Genomic DNA, 27,869 nt, shown 5'->3' on the forward strand with positions numbered 1-27,869 from the left:
CGTGCAATACCTTCACCATCCATACTTTGTTTCAGCTGTGATATTACTGTCTCAAAAAGGAGTATCACAAAAATAGAAGGGAGACAAAGACAAGCAATGAATATGATTTGGCATAGGACTGATTGTTTACATTGCAGAAGATATAAGTGCCTGATTCCATTTTGAATCCTACTGAACACTTCGCCTCAGTGATATTTTCAAGCAGTGGGTTCTACACACAGTATAGTTGTTTGTAGAAAAGTATTTCCTTGTTGTGGTTTTAAACTTGCCAAATGAATGTTGGTCTTGTCTTATGACAAAAGGTAAATAGGAGCAACCAGTTTGCCTTCTCTGTATGAGTCTTTAGTTTGTGAGCTTCACTCATAACCCCCTCTTATGAGTAATTAGAATGTCCATGCTTGTTAGATAGTGGGTTTTTTTTAAAAAAAAAATATATATATAACCATCATGTCAAACCATAAGTAAACCTCTACCTGGGCTGGAAAGACACCACTATTGTCCCTATTGGTGCCCCACTTCACGTGTGTGTGCATGTGCATCTGATCGGAGATTGTGGTAGCAGTGCCAGTTTGATCTGCACATGTGACCTAGCTAATCTCATGCCCTGCACTGAGGGTATATAGGGCAGTGTCGGACTAACCACTCTGTTACTTTTCAACCACGTTGGCCTGAGATGGAGCATATTGCAGTGTCCGCATGTCTAAATGACAAAGTTCAGTCAATGCAAGATACATTGATGTATAGGAACCAAATGTAGAATGTCACTCGTGGGCATCTCCACTGTGGTGCTTGCATCAGTGCTGCGTGTCCTCACCATGAATGGTTGCAACATAAAATGTGGTGCACGGCAGGCAGGTATCCCATTGTGTCCTGTGATGCTATCTGGCTCAATGCCTTGTGGGACATTTTTGTAGTGCTTTGTGGGATGCCACTGGTTCACCCAGGGACTTCTGGAAGTTAGGGGTGAAATTCCCACCATGCCACTTGGTTCATCCCATAATGCCTATTCTGTCCCATAACTTTTGTGCCATTTTTTTAAAACTCCCACAGTCCTGAGCACCACTTTTTGGTCTCCGTAGCTCAGTGCAATTTTCATGAGTGTTGCTAATACAGATGCATGATTCTCCTGTATTTGCAGAACTGAAGCAAGTACTATTACAATGGGATGGAGATGATGGGGAGACGTTCCAGCACAATAACTGGACAGTAATATGACAAAAAATGCCAGGTTGCTCCTGCCATTCATGGAGCTGCTCCACAGTCGATTGTTGCTTCTGGCCCTGAGAAACCAGCACTGATTGGTGGGATATCGTAGTCATGCAGGTTTGGGAATAACAAGCAGTAGCTTCAGAATTTTTGCATGCAAAAAGTGAATTGCTGGATCTGTGTGGTGAGCTTGCCCCAGCTCAAGGACACCAAAATGAGAGCTGTATTGACAGTGGAGAAGTGAATGGTGGTCATGTTCTGGAAGCTTACAATGCTGGATTGCTACTGATCAGTGGGCAATCAGTTTGGAGTTGTCGTCCAAGTGTATACAGCCATTAATCATCTGCTACCTAGGATTGTGACTATTGGTAATGTGCAGAAAATAGTGCATGCATTTGTAGCCACAGGGTTCCCTAACTGCAGTGGAGCAATAGATGGCGCACACATCCGTATTCTGGAAGCACCCCACCTTGTCACTGAGTACATCAAGCACTGGTGGATCAAGCCAGGATTCTTCACTGATGTAGAAGCTGGCCAAGTAAAGGTGACAGGCACAGAAAGCCCAGCGGCGAGTGGTGTTCCAAAGTTGCCCTGGCCACTATGCTGCTACCCTATTTACTTCAGTGATCCCAGCTAGGGTTGCCAACCTAAGTCCCCTCTAAGCTGCACAGCCACTGCCTATTAAGCTCCAAGCAGGGGTGCAGGGCTGTGGCAGGAGAGGGGCCCCCCCTTGGCCCCGAGCAGCTGTGGCAGGAGAGGGCCCCCGGCCCCGAGCAGCTGTGGCGGGAGAGGTGCCCCTCCCCCAGCCCCAAGCTGCTGCGGTGAGAGAGGGCTGGGGGGGAGTCCTGTCTCCCCACTGCAGCCTCAGAGAAGCCTGCACCCCAAACCCCTCATCCCTGGCCCCACCCCAGAGCGCCCCCGCATCCCAACCCTCTGCCCCAGCCCTGAGCCCCCTCCTGCTCACCAAACTCCTCATCCCTGGCCCCACCACATGAATTTTGGTATGTGCACCAATATGAAGGTGATGTGTCTGTCACACATCATCACCTCCATATTGGTGCACATAACAAAATTCATTCCGCACACGTGTGGGAAAACTAGAGGGAACATTGTTACTAACTCTTCAGGGTTGTCCTGGAGTCTCCAGGCATTAAAGATTAATCTTTAATGCCTGGAGACTCCAGGACAACCCTGATTAATCTTTAATTACAGATGATGTAATGTGATGAAACCTTCAGGAATATGTCCAACCAAAATTGGCAATCCTAATCCCAGCTGAACTCATTGGAGAGAGGCAGGGGAAGAAATAAGGCTGCGATCCCTAAAACGTTCGGGAGGGGACTGCAGAGCCTGTCCACGGAAGTTTCAAGATCTTTTGAGGACAAAAGGGACATCCCTAATCCAAGTACTTTGCATAGCTCTCACTGCCAAGGTAAGCAAACCGAAGAATGGAGAAGGGGATACCAACTTCTACCTCTGCCAAAGCAAAGGACACTGATCTGGTATGAACGACGTAATTAGACTTCCATACTATTTTTTGGAATGTATTCTCTAACAGTATTTTTTAACACTAATGAAATAATTAATCAAAAGTCAATGTCTTTGGTCTCACTAAAGTTGTGGGTGGGATGGATGCCAGTTTGAAATTGCAGAGAGTGGTGGGGCACAATGGCGCCAGAACCGGGGAGGCCAGGCCCTCGCACTTTTCTCTGGAGCAGACCCCGCCACCCCCCAGCCAGGGCAGCATGGAGCCTGGCCGGGAAGCATGGGCAGCCGTGGGAGCAACATGGATCCTCCACCTGCCTGTGGTGCAGGGGGCCCAAAAGTAGCCCCCTGCCTGTGTCCCTGCCCGCCCAGCCCCTCCACCCATGGCAGGTGGAGGGACCCAGGCTCCCCGCACAGCTCTCACCGACCTAGGGTGACCAGATGGCAAATGTGAAAAATCGAGACAAGGCGAGGGAGATAATCGGTGCCTATATAAGAAAAAGACCCAAATAGTGGGTCTGTCCCTATAAAATCAGACACCTGGTCACCCAACATAACCCAGCTCCAGCGGGGTGGGGACCTCAGAGCCACAGCCCAGCCATGGTAAGAGCCATGCTGTGGGAAGCTGTAGACCCTCCACGTGCCCTGGGGGGGAGTCCAGGGTGTGTGGACATGGGCTGGGGGAGAGCAGCTGCTCTCGGTGGGCCTCCTTCACCGTAGGCAGGTGGAGGGTCCGCTGCAGCTTCTCACAGCTGCCCGTGCAGCTCTTAGCAGGGCCAGGCTGTGGCTCTGTCACGAGTCACCGGGCGATGCTCTGGAACTATTCCATGTGAAGCCAGTCAGGACGCTAGGGGAGCATGCCTCCTCTCCTCTCTCTGAGCATACTGTCACCAGGGCAAGAAGCTTACACAGCTACAACCTTCCTGGTTTGAATGACCTCAGAGTGTTCAGCATGCGCTTCCCACAGTGAGTCTGCCCGAGAGGGGCTCCCGGGGAAGCCAGAGGGCCCTGCACCCCAACTCCACAGTCAGACGTGACTCTCAGCCAGCCAGCAAAACAGAAGCTTTATTATTCAACAGGAACACAGTGTAGAACAGAACTTGCTAACACAGAAATCAGTGACTTTCAGCCAAGTCCATCTTGGGGAGTCCTGGGCTAGATGCCCTGGATTCCCCCTCTTCCAGTCCCCCCAAGCAGACTGACAGCTTCCAGCGACCTGACCTCAGACACCCCAATTGGTCCTCCTCATTGTCTTTATCTCGCTTCCTGGGTTAGGAAGGGCACCGATCATAGCATATGTGCAAACAGCTGGAGCAGCCTCACCTTCCCCAGAGGTCTCAGCCAAAGTCTCACACACACCTATTCCCACCACTGAGGTATTAGTGCAGCACATAGGGAAACTTAGGCACACACATTATTCATGCAAAACCGTAAAACTCACATAGACTCAATAGTAAGACTCAAACAGGCTCACATACAACATAGCAAGGGAATATATCCCCACTTTGTCACATCTCCTCCCCCTTTGAGACCACTTTAGCCAGTGGCCTGGGGAAGTTCAGGCCCCCCTCTCTGGGACAAAGCATCAGCTATAACATTTTCCCTCCCTTTAACAGAAACCACCTGCATCTCATACTCCTGGAGGGACAGAGTCCACCTCAGGAGCTTGGTGGTGTTCCCTTGCATCGGGTGCAGCTACAGCTGGGCAAGTGGTCAGTGCATACAGTGAAGTGGCATCCAAACAGATCTGGCTGCAGCCTTTTCAGAGCCCGCCCGAGGCCCAGGCATTCCTTCTCTATGGCCGCATAGCTCCCGGGGCCGCAGCTTCCTGCGCAGGTGTTTCTCCCCCTTTGCATCCGTGTGCATCAGCACCACATCCAGCCCTGTGTCTGAGGCATCAGTGAACACCATAAAGGGATTGTCAAAGTCTGGGTTGCCCAGGCCCTTGTCCAGTTCCTCCTTCAGTGTGCAGAGAGCCCTCTGGCACTGCCTGGTCGGGACCAGCTTGTCTGGCTCACCCTTCTTGCATAGCTCAGTGATGGGAGCTGACACAGAGCTGAAGTGAGGCACAAACCTCTGGTAGTGCCCCCCCATTCCAATAAAGGCCTGCGCCTGTTTCTTAGTCTGGGGAGTGGGCCACTGTCTGCCTCCACCTTGGCCAGCTCTGGCTTTAGGCAGCTGCTCCCCACCTTATGGCCCAGGTATGACACACCTGCCATCCCCACCTTGCACTTGCCAGCTTCTACAGTCAGCCCTGCATCCTGGAGGTGACCCAACCCCCTCTTCCCCATGTCCTCCCAGGTCTGGCTAATGACACAAATATCATCAATGTCCGCTAGGGTGAAATTCTCCATCCCCATCAGTAACTGATCCACTTGGCACTGGCAGGTGACCGGCGTCTCTTAGAGGCCAAAAGGTAGGACCAGGGATTTGTACACCCCCCAAAGTGGTGACAAAAGCAGGTTTCAACTTGGCATCTGGTTCCAAAGGCACCTGCCAGTAGCCTGTGGTGAGATTCCTGATCGTGGGGTACCCAGTCCCCTGCAACTTGTCTAGGATTTCATCAGGCCTAGGTATGGGGCAGGCACCAGACATGATTTTGGCATTGAACTTCCGATAGCCCACAAAGAATCGGATCAACCTATCTTTCCTGGGGACCAACACCACAGGCGAGGCCCCTGGCTGGTGGATGGCTGGATCATAAAGCCAGCATGTCTCTGACCTCTCCCTCCAGTGCCTGGGCTGTATTCCCATTTATTTGGAATGGGGAACACCGGATGGGAGGGCCGGCTCTTGTCTCTACACTGGACAGCTTGGTTAGCGAGCCCAGGCCAGTTGGAAAACAGGTGTTGGTATGAATGCAGTGCCTCTCTGATCTCTGCCTGCTGAGCAGGGGTTAGCTGGTCAGCGACAGTAATTGATTCCAGCAAGGGGCCAGCTCCTGTCTCGGGGAAGAGACCCACCAGTGGATCTTCCCTTTTCTCCCACTGGCCACACACGGCCAGTACCAACCTCTCCCTGTCAGGGTATAGCTCCATTATGTTGACCTGGTCCCCTCAGTGCCTGTGAGCCTGGTTGGGCAGTTGCTCCACAGAGTTCTCATTCAGCTGCTTGATGACCTTGAAGGGCCTGTTCCAGGCAGCTTGCAGCTTATTCTTCAGCACCAGGATGAGAACCCTCACCTGGGCTAAGCGGTCATACCAGACTGTCTGCCTCCCTTGGGCCCTGAGCTCAGCAAGTTTTCCTGGAAAGTCAATACATACTCCACCACTGATTCTCCATCCAGGGAGGCCTTCCCCTCCAATTCAAGTCTAGGGGTCCCTTCACTCCCTTCCCATACAGCAACTGCAAAAGAGAGAACCCCATGGGTTCATGGAGCACTTCCCTGTATGCAAACTGCAGGTGGCTGTGACCGTTTGGATCACAGAAACCCCCTGGGAGCTGCCACCTGATGTGCCAAGGCTACTTCTGCCCCTGCTTTCCTGCCCTGGCAGCTTGGGATTTCAGTGCCCTGCCTGGTTTGAGCCAGACCTGCTAGCCTGCTGCAAACCCAGACCCAGGTCTGAACCCTGTCCCCGAACAGCTGTAGGCTTAACTGAAAGCAACTTACAGAAGTGTTGCTGTCTTTAACACTCAGATGCCCAACTCCCAATGGGGTCTAATCTCCAAATAAATACGTTTTACCCTGTATAAAGCTTATACAGGGTAAACTCATAAATTGTTTGCCCTCTATAATACTGATAAAGAGAGATGCACAGCTGTTTGCCTCCCCAGGTATTAAGGCATACTCTGGGTTAATTAATAATTAAAAAGTGATTTTATTAAATACAGAAAGTAGGATTTAAGTGGTTCCAAGTAGTAACAGACAGAACAAAGTGAATTACCAAGCAAAATAAAATAAAACACGCAAATCTAAACCTAACACAGTAATACAATTAAGTACAGATAAAATCTCACCCTGAGAGATGTTTCAATAAGTTTCTTTCACAGACCGGACACCTTCCTAGTCTGGGCACAATCCTTTCCCCGGTACAGCCCTTGCTCCAGCTCAGGTGGTAGCTAGGGGATTCCTCATGATGGCCGCCCCCTTTTCTCTGTTCCACCCACTTATATATCTTTTGCATAAGGCAGGAATTGTTTGTCCCTCAGGGTTCTCCCCCTGCCCCTCCCTTCTCAGTGGAAAAGCACCAGGTTAAAGATGGATTCCAGTTCAGGTGACATGATCACATGTCCCTGCAAGACTTCATTACCCACTTGCCAGCACACACGTATACAGGAAGACTTACAGGTAAAACAGAGCCATCTGCAGTCAACTGTCCTGGTTAATGGGAGTCATCAAGATTCCAAACCACCGTTAAGGGCACACACTTGGCATAATTACAATAGGCCCTCAGAGTTATATTTCATATTTCTAGTTTCAGCTACAAGAATGATGCATTCATACAAATAGGATGAACACACTCAGTAGATTATAAGCTTTGTAATGATACCTTACAACAAACCTTTTGCATGAAGCATATTCTAGTTATATTAGCATATTTTCATAAAATCATGTAGAGTGCAATGTCACAGTGAGGTAAATGCTTGTCCCAGTCCAGCAGATGCAGGCCCAAGAAAGTCTTCAGTATCATCTTCAGAGTCCTATAAAATCTCTGCACCAGCCCAGTGATATGCCGAGGCCTAGGTATTCCAGACCCCACGCTTCTCCCACAAGCACTGGAGTAGGGTTGACATGAAGTTGGACCCTTGGTCTGTTAGGACCTCTTTGGGGAACCCCACTCTGCTGAAAACAGTCAGCAGCAAATCCATCACCATGTCTGCCTTGATAGAGAGCAGAGCCATGGCCTCTGAGTAATGGGTACCAAAATCTATCCCCACGAGAATGTATTTTTTTTTCCCCTACTTGGGTCGCCTTGCTGAGGGGCCACACTAGGTCCATAGCCACCTTCTGAAAAGGCTCCTCTATGACAGGGAGGTGTCTCAAGACTGCTTTACTCTTGTCCTGGGCCTTTTGCACCTCTGGACAAGACAGCCCTGGTTGGCAGCTGTCCTGCCCTGGCTGTGGTTCCCCACACTCAGCTGGGGGGTCTCCCATCCCCCTAGGCTCAGCTTTGCCCCTGCTGTCCCTGTGAGGGCAGGCAGTGAGCCTGCTGCTTTGCTCACAGCATTAGAGCCAATGTTAGCCACCTCGCCCCGTGTGCAGGGGGGCAGGGAGTATCTCTCTGCCCTACTCAGCTCCAGGGATCTGATTACAGAGAGGCCAGTATCCTGAGCTTAGCAGCTCCTCCCCATTGCCAGCCAGGTCATCTGCATTTTCACTAACTGCTTCAGTCTCAGCCGATTGGTTCCCTGGATTCAAATTCAAATCCTCAGCCATTACTGGAGCAGGGCCTGGCTCCTGTCCCAAAGAGACAGTCATCCCCTAACTACCAGCCAGCACGACTCCTCCTGGGTCTGCACAGGGATCTGAGCCATAGGCAGGGCAAATGGTTTCATCCCTGGGACCTTCACCCAGGTCACACAGTCCTGCAGCAGCTGGTGAGGCTGCACCACCCAGGGCCTGACAACAGTTCTCTCTGTCCCAGGATCTCGCCACCACAGGAATGTCTCCCCATTGACCACCACCTTCCACTCCCACTCGGGGGCCGAGAGGCCTGAGCACAGGAGAGTACACGCAGACATATATGCTGGGGCCTGGAGTGAGAGCCAGTCTGTCACGGCCCCAATCTGGCTAAACAGCTCTATGGCCTTGGGACCCAGGAAGGGGGCTAGACACCGGAGCCCTTCTGCAGGGCCAGCCTGATTTCAACTGTAAGCCTTCTGTCTCTCACGGTCCTCTTATGACAGATTTATGTTACCAATCTGCTTGGGGCATCCGGTGATCAGGCTGAGGGCATTCTTCACAGTCCTGCTCAGCTTAGTCCTCCTTTCCTCATGGTTGGCTGGGGTTGGGTAAGATCTGAATACAGCTGTAGACTTCTTGCCATGGTCTTCCACTACACACACACACACACACACACACACCTTTTGTCTGACTGACTCTTCAATCTCAGTTCCAATTCCATCCATCTCAGATCCACCAATGGGGAACCCGGTTGAGACCCCCTGAAGGTCAGGGACATGGGTCTCCAGGACAGCAGCACACACTGAGGAGGAGGAGACTTTACTTATTATAAGTAATGGAAAGGGTGGAGGTTTTTTTTTTTTTTAAATTTTAAAATTAAATAGGTGTTTTTTTGTTTTTTTATTATTATTATTTAAGTTGTGTTGTAAAGTGTGTTGTTTGTTGTTTGCTGCTGAACCTCTGAACTTGTGTTGGAGGGAGGAACTTGAGTTGGTTGCTCTTAAATACCTTTCATGCTGTTTCATCTGATGATTCTTGTTGATGAAACAGGAGCCTTGTCTTATAATAGGCTTATTCAAAGTGATACAAGCTATAATGTAATAAAAAATAAATAATAAATAATAATGTGTATGTCATGTAAAAAAAAAAAAAAATTAAAAATTTTCAAGATTTTACTTTTTATACTTCAGGTAAGGTAAAAGAGAAAAAAATTGAAATATTTATTTTTAGAGGAGTAGACTTGAGACTTGACATTTTAGTGAAAGGGTTGTTGTGTGTTAAGTTTGGGAACCACCACTGAGAGACACAATAGGAGGATTGGGCCAAAGAAATCTGATGAGGTTCAACAAGGACAATTGCAGAGACCCCACACTGCTACAGACTAGGGACCAAGTGGCTAGCAGCAATTCTGCAGAAAAGGACCTACATTTTGGGCTGTATAAGTAGGGCATTGCCAACAGATCGAGGGACATGAGACAAGAAGGATGTGAAAAATTGGAAAGAGTTGGCTGGATGATTTAGTTGGGGATTGGTCATCCTCCTGGGTCTCAGGTTATGAAGGGCACTGGTCATAGAATACGTGCAGACAGCTGGATCAGCCTCACCTGCCCCAGAGGTCTCAGCCAAAGTCACACACCAGTGGGCTTATCTACATGTGCCAGGTGAACTTGGGATGACCCAGGGAAGTTTCAAACAGCTCATGGCATGTTTTGAAAGTCCTGCCTCAGGTTTCTGCAAAGCTTCCATTCAGGGTGCTGGTAGGATACCTGCCCTGTATAGCATGCAATTCATTGTAAAAAAAGCAGGGCAGCATCACATTTCTTGTTTTCCTTCCTCACATTCTCATATGCCTGGCATAGTTCCTTTGACTTCATACAGCACTGATCAATGATGGCTCTATATGGAAGGGAGAGATGATAGTGTTGCATGGCTGGGGAGCTTCCATGTAGGCTGGACTCACTGCTACTTGTTCTTTTTCTTCCAGCTTATCTAGTTAGGTAACATGTCCATGAGCTAAAGGCTGAAATGCTTATAGTCTAATGGGGCAGTTCTCCTGCATGCGTAGCTAGCTCTAGTGCAGGTGTGGACAAACTATGGCCCACAGGCCACACCATGCGGCTCGGCCCCGCTCCCATCAAGGAACTGGATCAGGGGCCAAGTTGCGCGGTTCCCGGAAACTGTGGCATGGCCCTGTTCTGGCTCCTACATGCTCCAACGGGAGCTGCAGGGGCGGTGCCTGTGGATGGGGCAGTATGTAGAGCCACCTAGTGGTGCCTCCGCATAGGAACCACTGCTTCTGGGAGCCACTTGAGGTAAGTGCTGCTTGGCGCCTGCACCCCCCGAGCCTCTCCCCATGCCTGAACCTCCTGCCCCACCCCTGATCCCCCTCCCACTCTCCAAACTCAGAGCACCCTCCTGCACCCCAAACCTCTCATCCCCAGCCAGAACCTACACCCTTTCCTGCACCCTGACCCCGTTCCAGCCTGCAAACCCCTGTGTCCCAGCCCAGAGCACCATCTTACCCCCCTCAAACTCATCCCCAGCCCCACCCCACAGCCTGCACCCCCAACCAGAGACCTGCAGCCAACCCCAATTTTGTGAGCACTCAGGGCCTGCCATACAATTTCTATTCCCCAATGTGGCCCTCGGGCCAGCAAGTCTGCCCACGACCTGCTCTAGTGGCTCAAAGCGCTGCCCCAGAGCCCTGGGCAAGGAAAACCAGCAGTGGGTGCCACACTCCCCCCCCCCCCCCCCGACCCCTCTAAAAGCAACGCAACTAGCCCGAGGCAGCAGAAGGCCTTGGGCAATGGGGCGAGGCAGGTGCCTGCACGGCTGCCCCCGTTTGCTCTGCGAGCGGCAAGGACCGGGCAGGCCCGCGCCCCCACCAGCAGCCAGGCGTGAGTCACGTGGCTTTCCCCCCCCCCCGCTGCTCTCACCGCCCTCCGCCCCGCCCACGCCTACGCCTAAGCCGCCTGCGCAGACTCCGCCCCTCGCTTGACCCTGCGGGGCTGCCGTTGAGAGGCCGTTTGCGACCCCTCCCGCGGGAGCGGCGGAGTCCGCGAACGGGCGGGGCAGGATGGAGGAGGCGGCGGCGGCGGAGCCGCCGGGCGCTTGGCTCAGCGGGGACAGCGGCAACGTCTCGCAGAGCCCCAGCAGCGCGTCGGGCCTCGGGGAGGAGGGCGGCGACCCCCCGGAGCTGCTGCTCAGCCGCGCCGCCGCCGCCTACTCCGCCTACCTGCTCCCGGCCGGGCTCGACTTCTGCGCGCAGGTGAGCGGGGGCGGGGCGGGTTGTCCCGGGCCGGGGCCGCGCGGGGGCTGGGCTGACACCGGCGTCCGGCCCGGGCGCCCCGCCCCCACTCCGAGGCGGCCGTTCGCCCTCTGCTGCCCCCGGCCAGCCCCCCCCGACTCGCCCCTGTGCCCCGGGGTCCGAGCGCCCGCTGGCCGGGCCGTCCCGCGGGTGGCTGCGCCAGCAGCAGCAGAAGTTTAACTGGGGGGGGGATGTCTCAGTTTTTGAAAACTCAAATCCTGAGTTTTTTCTGTCTCTCCCCCTCCCCCCCCCACACACACACACTTTGTTTATTTTGCGGGGAAAACCTGGATTTCGGCTGAAGCTGGGCCCGTCCAGGGCGGGTTCCAGCTGGAAAATAAGGCCTTGGGCGAGGGGCGTTGATGGAAACCAAAATTTAGATAGAAACGCTAAAGCCAGCGGTTACTTACTGCTGGGCCCGTTGTGCTGGGCGCTGCACGCCCATGTAAAGTACCGCAGGACCGCTATTTTAAGAGCTATTTGGGAGATTGAGTTCATAAAATCGAGAAATTCATAAAATTGGATTTTTCAGAATCACCGTAGGTTGGGTGCAGGGGTTGCCAGTGCAGGGTGTTGCGTTCGCTGCCCCTCAAAGCACAGCGGCGAAGGCACTGCCAGTGCCTTGATGGCATCAGAATGTCAAGGGATGGTGACTTGTTTTTCATCAGCTCACTTTCATTATGTGATTATTTGTCCTCTTCCATAGACTGGTTTGTATAACTGGTCATTTGTAACATTAGTGTTTGTACATTTGAAGTTCTGCTGTTTATAGAAAGTACATGTAAAGATGGGGCCTCTGTCTCACAGAGAGTTTAAACTCACAATCTGTGTTAAGAACCAACAAGCACTGGCCTTGAAGGTACATCAGCACATTTCATCTGTCACTGTCAAATTGCTAGTGTCACAACCAGTGTTTCAGATCTCTCTAATACTCCTGAGGGAATTCTGGGCCAAAAAATTCTGAGCACAGTATTTTAATATTCTGCAAATGTTATTTGTCAGTAAATAAACATGAAGGCTCCAGAATGGCAGTGGAGAGCACAGGCCACTGGCTGCACAGAGGTGTGAAATTACCCTGCAGCCCCTGTCCTCCTCCCCCCCTGGACATGGACTCTGTGGTAAGGCTGCACCCAGTCCTGACACAATGCAAGGGCTGGGCCTGTCCCAGAAATACCCTGGGCCCCTGCCCCTCCGCACCAGGTGTGGGCAAGCAGGCTCAAGCCATCTTGATGCAAGTGTGGAAGGACTTATTGTGTGGGAATCCAGGTCGGAGGGGGGAGAGGGTTCTGGATGGGGCATTCTGGGTGTGGGTGGCTGCGGGGGTTTAAGTACAAGGAAGGGATCTGGGTGCATGGAGGGCTTGTTGGAGAGTTCCAGGTGCAGGGACAGTGGGACTCTGCAGGGGCATTCAGGTGAAGATGGTTGGGGCTCAGTGAGGAGGGGTCTGAGTGTGAGGGAGATGGGGCTCAGTGGGGGGGCTGAGTGCTATGGGCGTGGGGCTTGATGGGGTGTAGGTCCAGATGCAGCTGGTGGGGGTTCAGTGGGGTGGGGGTTCAGTGGGGTGGGAGGCTTGGTGGGGTGGTCCAGGTGTGGGTGGGGGGTGCAGGGGTCTTGGTGGGGGGTTCTGGGTGAGGCTCAATGGAGTGTCTGGGTATGGGGGGGGACCCCGATGTAAGGGGATTGGGCAGACAGGCAAGCAGGAGGGGGGCATGCGGGCCTTCCTGGACCTGGGGAGGTTTCTTGGGGTGGGTCTGACCTGGACCCGGCTGTTCCTTGCAAGGAAAGAGCAAGACCTGTCCTGCCCAACCCAGTGCAGGGTAGGAATCACAAGCATCCCCTCCCCCCATAGTGATTGTCATTCCACCAGCTACTCTAGGCATCCAAAATGACATACCCGCACTGCTGGGGAAGAGCACATGACCACTCTTGAGCTTCCCTTTGCTTTCCTGTCAGAATTTCTGCAGGGAAACAAGTCTGGGGGGGGATGTGAATTCTGCATACATGCAGTGGTGCAGAGTTTCCCCCAGGAGTACTGTAACCAAGAGATTAGAGAAGAAAATGTTATTTCTCTGTTGTCACTCTGTTATTTGATTACACTTAGTCTCACCAATTTTACTGTTTCTCCCAAAGTGTTAGTCAGTTTTCTCTGTGTTGGGCTTTCACATAGTAGCAGGGGAAGAAAGAACATTTAAAATACCAGCAAAAATGTGATTTGAATTTTTTTTTTATTTTGGGACCTTACATTACTCTTTACTCGGTTTTTGAAACTGACTAGATTTCAAAGTGATTTTATCAGTAAGCTATTCATCCTATAAGAGGTAACTATAATTATACTGACATATACTACATACTTTATGCATGTATAGATCTAACATACAGAACTTGTGACTAGTCATTTGTGTATAGAGGTAGTTGCTAAGAAATGGCAAAATAGTGGAGTTTCACTGTGATGTATTTTTCGTTGTTGTGATCTGCTGTAGCAGGGTCTCAAACTTCATTGCACTGCAACCCCCTTCTGACAACAAAAATTACTACATAACCCAGGAGAGGGGACCAAAGCCCAAGCCCCACTGCCCCAGGCAGGGGGCCTGTAACCTGAGCCCCACTGCCCAAGGCTGAAGCTTTGGGCCCCAGCAAGTCTAAGCCACTTTGGGGTCCCGACCCAGAGTTTGAGAACCGCTGTGCTATAGTGTATTTTTCATTACCTGAATGTATTTTTTACAGATAGAAAGTTTAGACAAGAGTCTAGAAGATTTGCTGACCAGGGTTGATGAATTTGTAGGGATGTTAGACATGGTATGTATTTATCTCTATAACTTCCATATGGGTACTGCCAATTGGGGAGGGAGGGCATGCTGAAAAAGTTGGGTGGTGGTTTTTATTTTTTTTCCTTCGTGGGAATAATCATATGCTGGTTAACATTAAGGGTCACTGTTTTTTTTAAGTAGAGGTCTAGGTGTGCAAACAGCTACCATGCTTGCTTTCCCAAAAAGTATCCAGTTTGCCTACAGTGATGAGATGTTTGCACACATGTAACTGCTAATGTATATTTGAGCATGTATCTCAAGTCTCCTTTATGAAAATGTATTAGCCAGTACAACGATAAATATTTGAAGGGACACTTCTAAGTCACATTTGGCCCATAAGTTAAATAAGAAGTTTTTCAAACCCTAAAACTAATAGAAGTGTTTCTTTGAATTCTAGTGGGTAGATTGGGGTGGGCAAACTTTTTGGCCCGAGGGCCACACCTGGATGGGGAAATTGCAGGCAGGGCCATGAATGTAGGGCTGGGGCAGGGGGTTGGGGCGTGGGATGGGGTGTGGTGTGCAGGAAAGGGCTCAGGGCAAGGGGTTGGGGCACAGAAGGGGTATGGAGTATACAAGGGGGCTCAAGGCAGAGGGTTGGGGTGCAGGCTCCCAGAAGCAGCCGGCACCACGTCCCTGCGGCCCCTGGGGGAGGGGTGGCAGAGGGCTCCACGTGCTGCCCTCACCTGTGGGTACCTCCCCCGAAGCTCCCATTGGTCGCGGTTTCCTGTTCCCGGCCAATGGGAGCTCAGGTGGCGGTGCCTGCAGGCGAGGGCAGTGCATGGAGCCCTCTGCCCTCCCACCCCCTTTTCCTCCCCCAGGGACCGCAGGGATGTGGTGCTATCCACTTCCAGGAGTGGCGCAGGGCCCACGGCAATCCCATGGGCCAGATCCAGCCCGCAGGCTGTAGTTTGCCCACCCCTGGGGTAGACATTTATAAAAACCAACATGCCCCGTGCAGTTTTTGCAACCTAAATGTTACAGTATTAGGCTAGTGCATGAAAACCAAAATATGAAAATCACTGCTATTTGGCCGTTGACAAAAATGAGATGTTTTCATTGAGAAAGAAGCCAATAGGAAAGAGCATAAATATTGAAAAGTTAATTAGATTTTATTCTTAATTCTTTCAGTTCTAATAATATAAGATTGCCTTGAAAAATGTTAATGAAAATTAACCTGCTGAGGCACAAAAAGATAGTAATCCACCTTTAATATAATAATTGCAAAGAAAAATATTTTGTTTGCCTGTCCAGGAAAAAAAATCTTTTGGGGGCAAGTAGAATTTTGACAGGCTGATGATCTAAGACTGTTTTTGGTAATAAATAAAGGAAAGCTAGGTTATCACTTATTAACCTGGTGATGTGCCTTTAATTAACAGTACCATATTGTTTTATGTTCCTGTTTGACTTCAGTCACTCTTGAATCTCCAGACTTCACTTTGTTCATAATTTCAGTTATCATAATAAATCATTAAGAGTCAGCCCTACCGAGTCAGACCATGGTCCATCTTGCCCAGTATCCTATTGCTGATGGTGTCCCATACCAGAACTTTAGGGAGAGTGTACAGAAGAGAACAATTATGGAGTGATTCCCTCCTGTCTTCCCCTCTTTGCTTCTGGAAGTCAGAAGTTTAGGGTTTCCTCCAAACCATCTTCACTAATAGCCATTACTGAATTTTTAGTGGTTTCTAACAGATGCAGAGTTCATTTCAGACTATAAGATTGTATTGTGTGTTTACAGTATTGAAACAGACTTGCAGTACTTTTTTGCAACTTGATTGTAGTTATTAATTTATTTATTTTATTAATAAAATAGCAAGATGCAAAATTTTAAATATGTAACAATAAAAAAAATTGCAGAATTGCTAACTGGATATTGGCAAGTATCCATATATAAATAATGAGGATTATACTTACGTGAAGTGATAGTGTATGCCAAAAACATATAAGAGATTGTTTTTCAAATTCTGTGGCATACCAACCATCCTTTTCCTGCTCCCCTCCCTCCTGCATTAGCAGGTGCGCATGAGGCCCTGACCAGTTAAGAATTTTTTTCTTGTTTCTTCAGGGTAGCCAGTATGTGCTAGTACGATTCCTTGGGGTGCCCAGCTCCACCCTGTGCGCCCTGGGACATTGTGGGTATGAGGCTGATCCCAGAGTCTCTACCCCTAGGATCCCCGTTAGCATTAGCCAGCGCTGTGCCGTAATCCTGCTGCCAGCCGATTCCCACAGAAACCACACAGCCTCGTAAGAACTCACTCCCTTTCCCCCTCTTTCTGTCTCACAATCCTCCCTTCCCACCATGGCTGAGTTAGGAATCAACATTGTGGCAGCGCTGCACAGGTGTTCTGGCCCCACAGCAAAGGCCTCACACCCAGCATGAGGACATACATAAAAGGAGGGGGCGGAGCCATTATGCACGGGCACAAGTTGTCGCTCCAGGCAGCTAGGATTCACACAGAGTGTGTGAGCCTCCTTCCTGTATTCATTGTTTATGTGGGGATTCCACCCCCTAGCTCCAAACTCAGCACCAGCTTTCCTTGTGCTGAGGGGGGGCATGCATGAGACATGAATCTCTCAAGAGGGGGTGCAGCAAAAAAAGTTTGGGAACCTTTGACATAAGACTACTTCAGAATTAAATTCCTCACTCATAAAACCAAATGCCAAAAAAAGAGAACCACGTGCAGTGAGTAATAGCAGCTTGTCTGCCATGGACAGAAAGAATATCTAAAGATATCTCTTAACCACCCTCAGTGTTGTACCACAGAAGAGAGATATCAGATTGCATGGCACCTTCTTCTGATTAAAAGTGCTGTACAAGTAATGTAGCCTCATACGCCCAATGTGATGTAGGTATTTTCCACATTTTGGTGTTGCTCTTGTAATATCACAGAGCAAAACCACACATATGCCAAATATGTTTCCTGTCTATATACTTCTCCAAGAAAAGTTAACTGTGATAAGATGTTGCTCCAGTATACATATAAAAACAATCTTGATGCAGCTTGGCATATTCAGTTGTTTGGGAAAGATGTTGTTTGGTTGTTGAGCTTAAGGGAAAGAGAAAGGAGCAAGTCAGAGAAGGGACAGAAAGAAGACAAAAAAACTTCCTACCAGAAATAGCACCTCATTAATAAATAGGTTTTCCTTTATTTATCTGAATGGCAGGAATCATACTACAGTCATGGGCACCTTAGAAAAACTTAAAATGGGTGGAAATCTCTTGAAACTATGATAAAAATTGCACTTGAACCTCATGCACTTGAGATGCAGTGGCTCTTTGTGATCTTGAGTTGGTGTCTTTAACTTTTCAGTGTCTCCGTTTTCCCATCTGTCAAATGGGGATAATCTTAACCTTTGTAAAGTGTTTTGTGATCTTTGAATGAAAAGAGTTGAAAGTGCAAAGATTTATTATTTTTTTATTGGTTATTACATTTTGACTTCTATTTTTAGTGGCAGTCCTCTGTGCCATTTGGAAATAATTAGACCAGCGTATGCTTGCATATGATAACAGACACAATACCAGCACTGGTTTGTTTACAGCCTTCAAGATCCAGTGGCTTTAACTAGATGTCACTAACTTTAGTATTAGAATATACCAACATTATTGTACAGATTTAGTCATTATAGTGTTCACTCAACTTGATGTAATTTGTTTGGATTGTTTTTAGATTCGAAGCGAGTCTTCTCAAGTAGTCAATGAAAGTGTGCCTCAGATTCACACAAAAGCTACAGAAATGAGACACATATATAGAAAGATTGACAAACTAGAGGTATGTATTTTGATGTCAGTTATTTACATTCCTTTTTTCAAGGAGATAGTACAACTGCATATTTTAATGTTTTTCCCTAGAGTTGCAGACCCCTTTCAGATACTTCAAAAACATTTCCATGCTGAATGTAGCAAACATTTTATTCCTTTGTCTTCCCAGTTTCTCAAGGTGTGTCTTTGTTTCAAAGTGTGAACTAGTGTTTTCACACACAAGATGTGATCTAGTATGTGTAATGACGTGGGAACCCAGTATTACATTATTAATTGGCTGCACGTGCCAGTCACAACTGTTTAACTGTTGCTGTTCGCTGGATGCCAGAACTCTACAGGAAGTGCATACACAACTTCTTGTGACCAACAAAAATGGTACCAATTGTCTTATTTTCTTAGCAAACTAATGACAAGTACAATGCCAATAGCAAGTGGAAATATAGAGGAGCTAAGATGTTTCCACTTACTTCATGGAAGTTTTTTAATGTAGCTCTTCTGTACTTCCCCAAATACTTATGTGCTTTTTATCTGATTTAGGATTTTTGGTTAGTTGGTTTGCTACTCTAGTGAATTACCAAATTGATATTTTGCCCCAAAGTTTGGCATCTTCACTAGCCTTATCACTGAGAATCATGTGGGCCAACTTTAGAACTACCGTTCTCTGCCTTTTTCCAATTTGCCTTTTCCACACACATCACCCCATCTACAAAACGCCTTTCTCTTATATTACAAGGTTAGTAGCAGCAGTCCTTGCAGAGCAGCCTCATGTAGAAAGACATTCTACATGATGCTCGGTGCAGGGTAGATAATAAAAACATTTTTAATGGAAGTTCTCATAACTTAAACTCAAACAAATTTTGAATTTATGTGTGTGTGTCTCAATGCATTCAACAAGTCAGTATTAAAATAAATGGAACAAAAAACAGTTCACTGCTATAAATCAGTGCACCATCCATCTGTATGGTTCATCACATTAGTATTCCAGTACATTGCATCTGAGAATTGTACATGTATTCTGTACAGTATTATAACTTATTTTACTTAATGTTTTATCTCAGAGAATGAGAAATTTTGCAAACTAAACTATAAAAGATAACTAACATCCAAATCTTAATATAGGTTTAATGTGGGGAACCTGTATTTTTTTTTGGTAATTTTCTGAAAGCGCCAGGTTTCTTGAACAGTATCTTCATTTATGTTGGCGCTCAGTGCTTGGAACAAGACAGCTAGCTTTCCTGCTTTCTCAAATCAGTAGTACAACTTACACTTTTTGATAGTGTCTTTCATACAGAGTGTCTCCCTCAAAACAATTCAGAGTTAAACAGTAGAATGAGGAAAATTGAGATCCAGTATAACATTTGCAAAAGCACCAACATGACCTAGGCTCCTAAATTCTATTCTCAAAAGTGATTTAGGCATTTAGGTGCCTAAATCTCAGTGGACATCAGTGGTACAAAAGCACTTAAATTACTTAGATGCTTTTGAAAATGTTACCCCACCTAGGCAATGAAGAAAAATATTAACAGCTAAGATCTTAAATGATTTTGAAATAGAGATCCAGGAAGAGTTTCAGATACTAGGAGCTGTGGATTAGAAAGATCTTATACCTCATTGTGGAGGGACAGGAGTTCATTGATAGATCAGTGCAGAGGAAGGGGGAAGAGGAGGGTAGGATTGTGAAGAAAACTGAAAGTCAGTGAATTTGTTTTAAAACCCAAAAAGACGATTCTAAACTGAAATGAATGGGGAGTTAGTGGGGTACATACACATTTGTTTCAGAATATCTTTGACTTTAATCAGTGTTACTATATTGATATAAAATCCAAGATGGCAATAGCATGAAGGAACAGAATGCTGCAACCTCTGTTCATTTCACGTGGTGCCCTGGAAGTGCACACAATTATTAATTTCCTAGTGTGTATTCAACACTTAGGCAACAAGTGAATCTCTCGGCCTCTATGTCCATGTCTGTGAAATTGACAGCAAAGACTTTGCCCTGTCCCCTGCTTTTAAGCCTGAAAACCTTGCTTTGTAAAACAAGCCCCAATCCCCGACAAGTGAATGCCACAGCATGGTGACTGAAAGGCAGAATAGACTAGAGTACTATTAACAGAATTAAAGTGATGGGATGTGTGGGAGAAAGTTAACCAGACATGCAGTTTTAATCAGGGTGGGTAAAAATCAAAAGATTTTTTAAAATGGACTTTATTTTGTTTTATGTTGTTCATTATGTTATAATAAGTGTATCGTTTTAAAAATAAACCTGTTTAAAATGAAATCTGAATTTATTAAAATATGTGAAGGCTTAAACTTATAATATTTTAAAACGGTTAAATAAAAATTAAATATGCTGAATCCGTGAGCCTCTATCAAAAACTTTGAATTAAAGGCTGTTATAAAGAAAGAATCGCAGGGGGGAAATCTAACGTTTGAGGTCAAGCTTTATAAACATGGCACAGTAGGTGAGCCTGAGTAACTTAAGAGACTGTCTCAGGGCTTGTTTACACTCTCAGCACTGCAGCTGCACTGCTGTAGGGCTAAGTGAAAACACTACCTTCGCCAACAGGAGAGCTTCTCCTGTCAGCATAGCTACAGCACCTCCCAGGAGAAGCCTTCCCGTTGACATAGCGCTGTCTACGCTGGGGGTTACGTCGGTATCACTACATCACTCAAGAATGTGATACCTGAGCAACATAGTTATACCGACATACGTTTGTAGTGTAGACCAAGTCGGAATTTACAAGAGACTTAGGCCATGTCTACACTACCACTTATGTCAACAAAACGTATCTCGCTCAGGGATGTGAAAAAACCCACATCTCTGACCGACATAAGTTATGCCAGCATAAGTGGTAGTGTGTACAGCACTATGTCAGTGGGAGAGCTTTTCCCGCCAACATAGCTATCACTGCTCGTTGAGGTGATTTCATTGTGTCAACGGGAGAGCAGATGTGTCGCTGTAAGCTTGCTAGTGTAGACATGGCCTTAAATGAGACTAGGAACTTAAGCTCCAGTCTCTTTTACTGAATTCTATTTGAACGTTTTCCCAGACTGATCTGAAATAATCAGTTTAATTCACTGACTGCAGTTAATCCCTGTATTTAATAAATCATTTAGTTGTAAATGTGCAACACGTTTTGATACATAAACTTCTCTTTTCAAAACATTACAATTGTTTAATAAAAAAGTATTTTATGTGCTGTTTTGTGTGTTTAGTTTTAATTAACTACTGAACATATTGAAAATGTTTTACCTTTGGTTTTTTTCTCATTTTTTAAACATCAAATATGCTGGGGACATTCAGCATTTGGTTTCCGACAGTTATCATTCTTGTCCACATCTGAGAGAGCCACAGACATTCATGGATATGGAAGGAATTTCAGAGCAAGTGCTATGCAAAACAATTGAAGACCTTGTTACAAATTAAAGTACAATAACATTTTGTTTACTGCTGCTCCCCAAGACAAAATCCCACTTTATGTAAACAAGTGTTATAAAAACTTTCAGTTAAATAAAGCTGTACATGTGTTGTCTCACTGCATTAAATTGACCTGCCGAATGTTAATATTCTTCTATATTCTCTTTTTAAAAATGGTCTGTCTTACTCTACTCAACTTCCAAATTACCAGTTTCCAGTCATATAGAAGGTTGCACAAATGGGTTATTTGTGGCACAGATTCAACAATGGAAATGGCACAAAAATACTATTTTTTGTGGTCTTTGAGGATTGTTACCTGACAATTATATTTTAGTTTCTACATAATCTGAACCTCTTGAGACCTCTTGTTGGGAAGTGAATAATTATAGCTTTGTTTTGTTTTCAACTAGGCCTTCGTAAAAATGGTTGGAAATAATGTGGCTGGACTGGAGGAGCAGGTCACAAAGGCAGAAACAGACCTTGGAACTTTTCCAAACACCTTTAAAAAATTCTTACACACTATCAGTGTACCATCCTTTCTTAACGTAAGTATGTTTCTGTCAAGATGAGTGTATCTTAAAATGTGCTCACAAGAATGGTAGGCTTTGAATGAGGCTACGGTGAAGTTCTGGAACAGCCTTCCAAGGAGAAAAGTGGGGGCAAAAAAAAACAACTCATTTCAAGACTGAGCTTGATAAGTTATGGAAAGAGTGCCTACAATGTCACATGGCCAGTCCTTGATTGCTATTGGCAAATATCTCCTAACACCAGAGATGGGACACTAGATGGGGAGGGCTCTGAGTTGCTACAGAGAATCCTCTCCCAGGTGTCTGGCATGGTAGGTCTCACCCAAATGCTCAAGTCTAACTGACCACTATATTTGGGGTCGGGAAAGAATTTTCCCCGAGGTCAGACCAGCAGAGGCCCTGAAGGTTTTTCAACTTTCCTCTGCTGTGTGGGATATGGGTCACTTGCAGGTTTAAACTAAAGTAATCGGTGGATTTTATGTATCTTGAAGTCTTAAAACAAGATTTGAGAACTTCAGTAACTCAGCCAGAGGTTATTACAGGAGTTGGGTGAGTGAGGTTCTGTGGCCTGCTATGTGCAGCAAGTCAGACTAGATGATCATGATGGTCCCTTCTGGCCTTAAAATCTACTAATCTATGAATTTATCTCCAAGCTTAAATCTGAAGTTTTTGCACATGGCACAAGCTGGGTATGGTGAACAAGGATAATCTTACAACAGAGGAACCAAGAGAATAAATTCTTCTAGGGGCCTGAGTACATGCTCCAAAGAGAACTTGTGTGAGGCATGAAAAGTGCTACAAAACAAGCACTAAAAGAGCAGCCCTTACATAAAAGGTCATTGAATTCTGACCTGAAGGCAGATAGGAGGAACCTGTACAAACTAAAAATTTGAAAGGAATGTTTTCAAAGTGCTACTTTATGTGAGAACATCAGAAGTGTTAAAAAGAGAAAAAGGTCACTGAGTCCTATGTTGTTTTAAAGATAAATAAGGGTGCCGTGGTCACATGACGTACAGTAAATTGATCACAAGGCACCTTGTTAGATGGCTTTCATACAGGAGAATAAAATTACTGTTCCTTTGTGGTGATGGACCAATTACATGTTCAAAAATGAGAACTAGGCTACATAATCTGGTAGAAAGATTAATTTTAGCTTTTGAAGTTCATGACAGTCACTTGAGTTGTGCTGTCAAACCGTAGCATCAGAGTGGTAAAGGAGAACGCATTGCTAGAGAGCTAGCATTGTCTCTTAGACAGGGCTGAGGGTAGAAGTCAGAAAACCTCTTCCCAACTCTGACACTAGCTCTGCAGCTGTGGGCAAGCTATTTATCCTCCTAGTGCCTCATTTTCCTTGTTTGTAAGAAGGGAGTGATAAAATACTTGCACTTTTAAGAGGAAAAATATTTCATTCAATCCAGGGCTTGTTTCTAAGCCATTTAGCAATTTTTTTTTGTATTGCAGTAGCACCTAGAACCCCCAGTCACGGACGAGGACCCCGCTGTATTCTTGTTCCCATAAAAGTAGCCTTTAACCCTTCTGTGTCTGCTGCTGCAGAAGTCATTAAATGCAAAAGCTTAATTATACAATGTTAAGGTTACAAATTTTTATTCATAACCATGACAGTGCTGTTCCACTTTGTAAAAATGGCACTGGAGTGCTTGATTGTGGCGATCAGTGTTTCACAGTTCATTGGTTAAAAAGTGGTTATTTTTGAATTGCCAGCATTGTACCCACACACTGGGATTTGAAAGTCCAATTGTGTTCTAGCTTGAACATTATGCACTAGATGAACATTTATTACACTAGTAATAAATTCAGTAGTGAAAACTTAATAATTCTGTTGATGAACAAGCTAAACTAGAATCCAAGTCTCTCTACCATAGCTGTGCAGGTCATGTATGGCTAAAGTGAGTATAAAGCAGTATGAATATTTTCACTAACAATAAACAGAGACCAAATCTTTTCAGTACGGAGATGCCCTTTCTACCTATCCCTTTTCTCAACGTAGTTTCATGCATAGGGTTCTCCACGTGCATAAAGTTAAGCAAGTACTTAAGTGTTTGCAGGATTGGGGCCATAAACAATAATTCACATATTATAGCAAGCATTTGGGAGTGAATAGTATAGTTAGTTATCTTAGGACTTTTGTCCTAGCTTTTTTCACCTAACAACTTTCTGGTAACCTTTCCTTTTTGGCCGAACTTCTTTGGCTGCAATTTTTTTCTCTTGCCAGGAGTTTTTTTTTGTTTTGTTTTACCTTTTGACCAGTCCTTGATGTGAAAGAAGTTTTGGCTGTTCTTAAATGATGTATTCACAGTCTCATTTTAAGACTGTCCCAGAAGTTCTGCTCCTATTGGGACACTGGTCATGCCAAGGAGTAAAAATGTTCAGTTCTCCCACCAAATGTCACTGAGGGGGCAAACTTTTTTACACTGCTAAAATTTGAAATGTCCACTGAGCAGACTCCAAAATAATTATACTTATTCACTTAGCAGGACACTCAGTGTAAAAGAAGAGTAAAAAGTAGTTTCAGATACTGTGCCTGCTCATGAGTTCTGCCATCTTTTGTGGTCTTAATCATGTTTTTAAAATATTTTCTCTCCCATGTTGCTATATGGAAAAAACTGATGCAAGCAGGGGAAAGTGCACAAAGTAGAAAGAGATTCTTCTCTAGAATTTTTCAGTTATAATCATCTTGTATGTTACTTTTAACTAACTTTTTACTAGATAAACACAATTTCAGACAGAAGTGATATTTTTCTAAATTCAGCTAAGACTTTCTGGTAGAGGAGCAAGCCATATACCAAGCTGCCATTTTTCACTTTATATGTTGTGAGTTGCCGATAAGCAACTTTCAGTTTACAGTTTTGTTCAAGTTTCTTATAACCCAAGTGTCAGAAGGGATTTTCCTCAGACTTTCTAAATAAAGTTCACTTCCTGGCTGAGACCAGTTTATTGAGAAAGTGATGAGTGTGTGAAAGCAAAGGGTAAAATAATTTAAATCCTAATGATTACAACAGGTATAATAATGTAAATTGTCAAACTGCCTGTGGCAAATGGCACTTTAGATCAGTATTCTTGCTAAATGTTCTGTAGCATTGCAATAACAATAGTATGGATAAGCTTAAGGAAATAATGAATTCTCCCTGGTTTAGTTGGTGGATTGATTTCAGTTATTTAAGATGAAGTTATGTAGGTTGCTACATTTAAGCTACCAAAACGTGCAGAAATAAAATGTTTTTTCTATGTTTTAAGAACATTTGGAAGTTTGTCTGAGTATACAAAGAGCATCATCAGTTTTGCCTTTGCCTTCATCTTTGGCAAAAACAATTGCCTTTGACTGATTTAAAAATGGTTTAGAAAGAAGTTAAGTATTTGAAAATCCTTCTTATGTACTTGCACTGACTTTTTTTGAACTTTAACAATGCCAGTATTTAATAGAGCTCCATATTTGTGTGAGAGTATGCAAATTGAAAAGTCATTACACTTACTACATTTTTGCATTGTATGGTCTTTTTAAAAAAAAAAAAAAGAAAAAGAAATGAGCAATTTAATCTTCTAACCTTTGGAAAATATAAATCATGAAGCCATATAAGTAGGCTTGGAATGCTTTGATTTTTTTTCAGTAAATGTCGGTAAACATTGGTTTCACTGTAAACACACAAACTGACAAAAGATTTCCATCAATGGTCATCTACATTTAGGCAAATATGAAAAATACTGCTTGAGAACTTAGTTTGACTTAAGGATACTTACTTTGTATACTTTGACATGTGGTGTTGACAATTGGAGTTTTAATGGTTATAAAGCTTTAACTCTTTGAATAGCAATGTCTGCTGTCATTACATAATTATTCTCTGGCATCCCTCATAACTTCTTGCAATTTGAAAATTTAAAAGACATAAAGATGAAAACAAATTTTAAACCCTATAATTTCACGTAACTGTGAATTTAAATAGATAAAATATTTTTAAAATTCTTAAAAGTAAACATTGTTTTTATCCAACTTTTATACAAAATAAAATAAAAATCATATTCTGCAAAGCCTACATATGAGCTGGCTCAGTGCTTAGTGGAACTCTAGCTGTCATGTCATATGATTTCTGCCCTAAAGGAAGTAAAAGAAGTCAATGAACAGTAGTGTCTCCCCATCATCCTTCACATATGGAGCATTCAGTACATCACTTTATTACAGTTCATATTTTTGAAAAATATTTATCTGTTACCTTTAAGTTGCATTGTTGCTCTAGTCTGCTAGTCAGGTTATTTCTGCTTTTCTTTAATTATGTGCTTTCATATTATACTTTAAAATAAATTTCATGTACTAGATCAAAAAGTTAAATACTCAGTGAGAGAGGCAATATGTTTCTGGAATATAAAATAACCAAGTTTCCCATTTCATTTGATTGTAGTGACTTCATTAACGTAAGGCAACCTTTTAATTTAGCCAGTTAGATTGGCAAGCATGTGTTTCTATTTCCAGACACTGAGAATAGAAACAATGTAAAGTGGAAGCAATTTTTATATGAACTATGCACTTTATATGAAGGAATTCTTGTCAGTTATGAAGAGACAAAAGGCTTGAAGTTAATGTTTTATGCAAATATATCTCATTACATAACTGGTAAAGCAAGGCAAAAATCAAATAAAATGTATCTTAATCACAGAAATCATCTTCCTCACGGCAACATCAGACCCTGTATGAGCCTCCAGCCCTTTTCAAGACTGAAGACTACTTTCCGTGTCTCAGTGAGCCACCTTATTCATGAGTTTGCTTTTGGGTTGACATGAATCCAGAAGAGAAAATGGCAAGTGAACAAAAGCAGTGCTCATAGTTGCTGCATTTCTATGCATATCAATGGCAGATTGCCATCCTGACTGTGTGCCACCCTCTGTCTTCAGACAGTATTATAAGCAGTCTTCAATTATTTGTGTATAATATATGATTACAGAAGTCTTCCTAAAACAAAGCTATAAACTTTCAGGTTAAGAGAGAGAGAAATTGGTAAGAAATTGCAATTGATTTTTCATCTTTAAATACTCCCTAGTAGGAAAATGGATAAATAGGAAATGTCCTTTCCCGCCCCCCCCCCCCATATTGTAATACTTTAATTTCTGTGCTGCTACCAGTATTAACATCTATACCACAATGTTTCTATTTTTTTAAGTAGCCCTGTGGTAACTGAGATGAGAGAAGGACAAAGCTCTCTACATTAATGTCCCCAAGGAATGGCTCGGGTCCTGCTCTCCAACATCTGAGAGCATGTATTAAAAATACATAGGAGTAAGATCTCCACAGTTCTATGAACTGCAAACTCCACCAAACTCTGTAGCGTGAGAACAGGAATGGGATGACTGCTGTAGAATTTCAAGGGTAAAAGTCTAATCTTGGAAGTTCTGTTTGATACCTGTATACAACCTTGACTTTTGTAAATAATGCCAAAATTCTATCTGTATGATTACCAAAGCTCTTGTAATTAAAATGATGTAATTAAAGTTGAAGTAGTTTATTTGTATGGATTTTTCTAAGTGATTGTGATTTGTGATCAAATGAGGCTTAAAAATTGCCTATGTTGTGTACATTTCTGTGAATTTTCCACTTATTAAGGCTTTGAGCTGTAATCACATCGGATCTCTGAAGTTAATCTGGTGAGACCTCGTTGGTATGTGGATTGGAGAAATCTAAGAAAACTTAAGTGCTGCATGTGATATAGTAGGTGATATGCCTCTCTCTGAGCTGATAATGCCCCACTTTCTCATTGGAGGTCCTGTCTTTCAGATGAGACAAAGCAGAGGTCCTAACCCACCATACGGCTGAGTTAAAATGCAGTTCTGGCATGGAAGGTGAATTGTGTACATAGGATGTGTGTTACCGTATTTGTACCTCATCGACTTTCAGATCAAATTTTCAAATAGGATTTTTTTTTCCTAGCAGTTATCCTTGAAACGCAACCCAGGAACTGAAAAGTCAAGGTGTGTTCCTTCTTCCTTATGCATAATCTCCAGTAAGAATAT

The 27,869-nt window shown here is 44.9% G+C and overlaps 1 protein-coding gene across 3 annotated transcripts; it reads left to right on the forward strand.

The window, feature by feature from the left end:
• The first annotated feature begins 11,043 nt into the window (after nt 1-11,043).
• Nucleotides 11,044-27,370, forward strand: BLOC1S4 (biogenesis of lysosomal organelles complex 1 subunit 4). 3 transcript variants are annotated; one of them, XR_005593350.1, is made up of 6 exons: nt 11,044-11,303; nt 14,067-14,138; nt 17,818-17,919; nt 21,738-21,872; nt 26,522-26,674; nt 26,767-27,370. XR_005593350.1 is itself a non-coding variant. In XM_039521812.1 (5 exons), the coding sequence occupies exons 1-5, from the start codon at nt 11,112-11,114 to the stop codon at nt 26,621-26,623; spliced, it is 603 nt and encodes a 200-aa protein (XP_039377746.1). In that variant the 5' UTR covers nt 11,045-11,111; the 3' UTR covers nt 26,624-27,370. The 3 variants fall into 3 exon arrangements, 2 of the variants coding, with proteins under 2 accessions (XP_039377747.1, XP_039377746.1); XM_039521812.1 differs by having other exon boundaries at nt 11,045-11,303; nt 26,522-27,370; XM_039521813.1 differs by lacking the exon at nt 14,067-14,138 and having other exon boundaries at nt 26,522-27,370.
• Nucleotides 27,371-27,869: the final 499 nt, after the last annotated feature.

This window comes from Mauremys reevesii, linkage group 2, assembly GCF_016161935.1.
Source record: "Mauremys reevesii isolate NIE-2019 linkage group 2, ASM1616193v1, whole genome shotgun sequence".
In the NCBI taxonomy this organism is placed as follows: domain Eukaryota; kingdom Metazoa; phylum Chordata; order Testudines; family Geoemydidae; genus Mauremys; species Mauremys reevesii.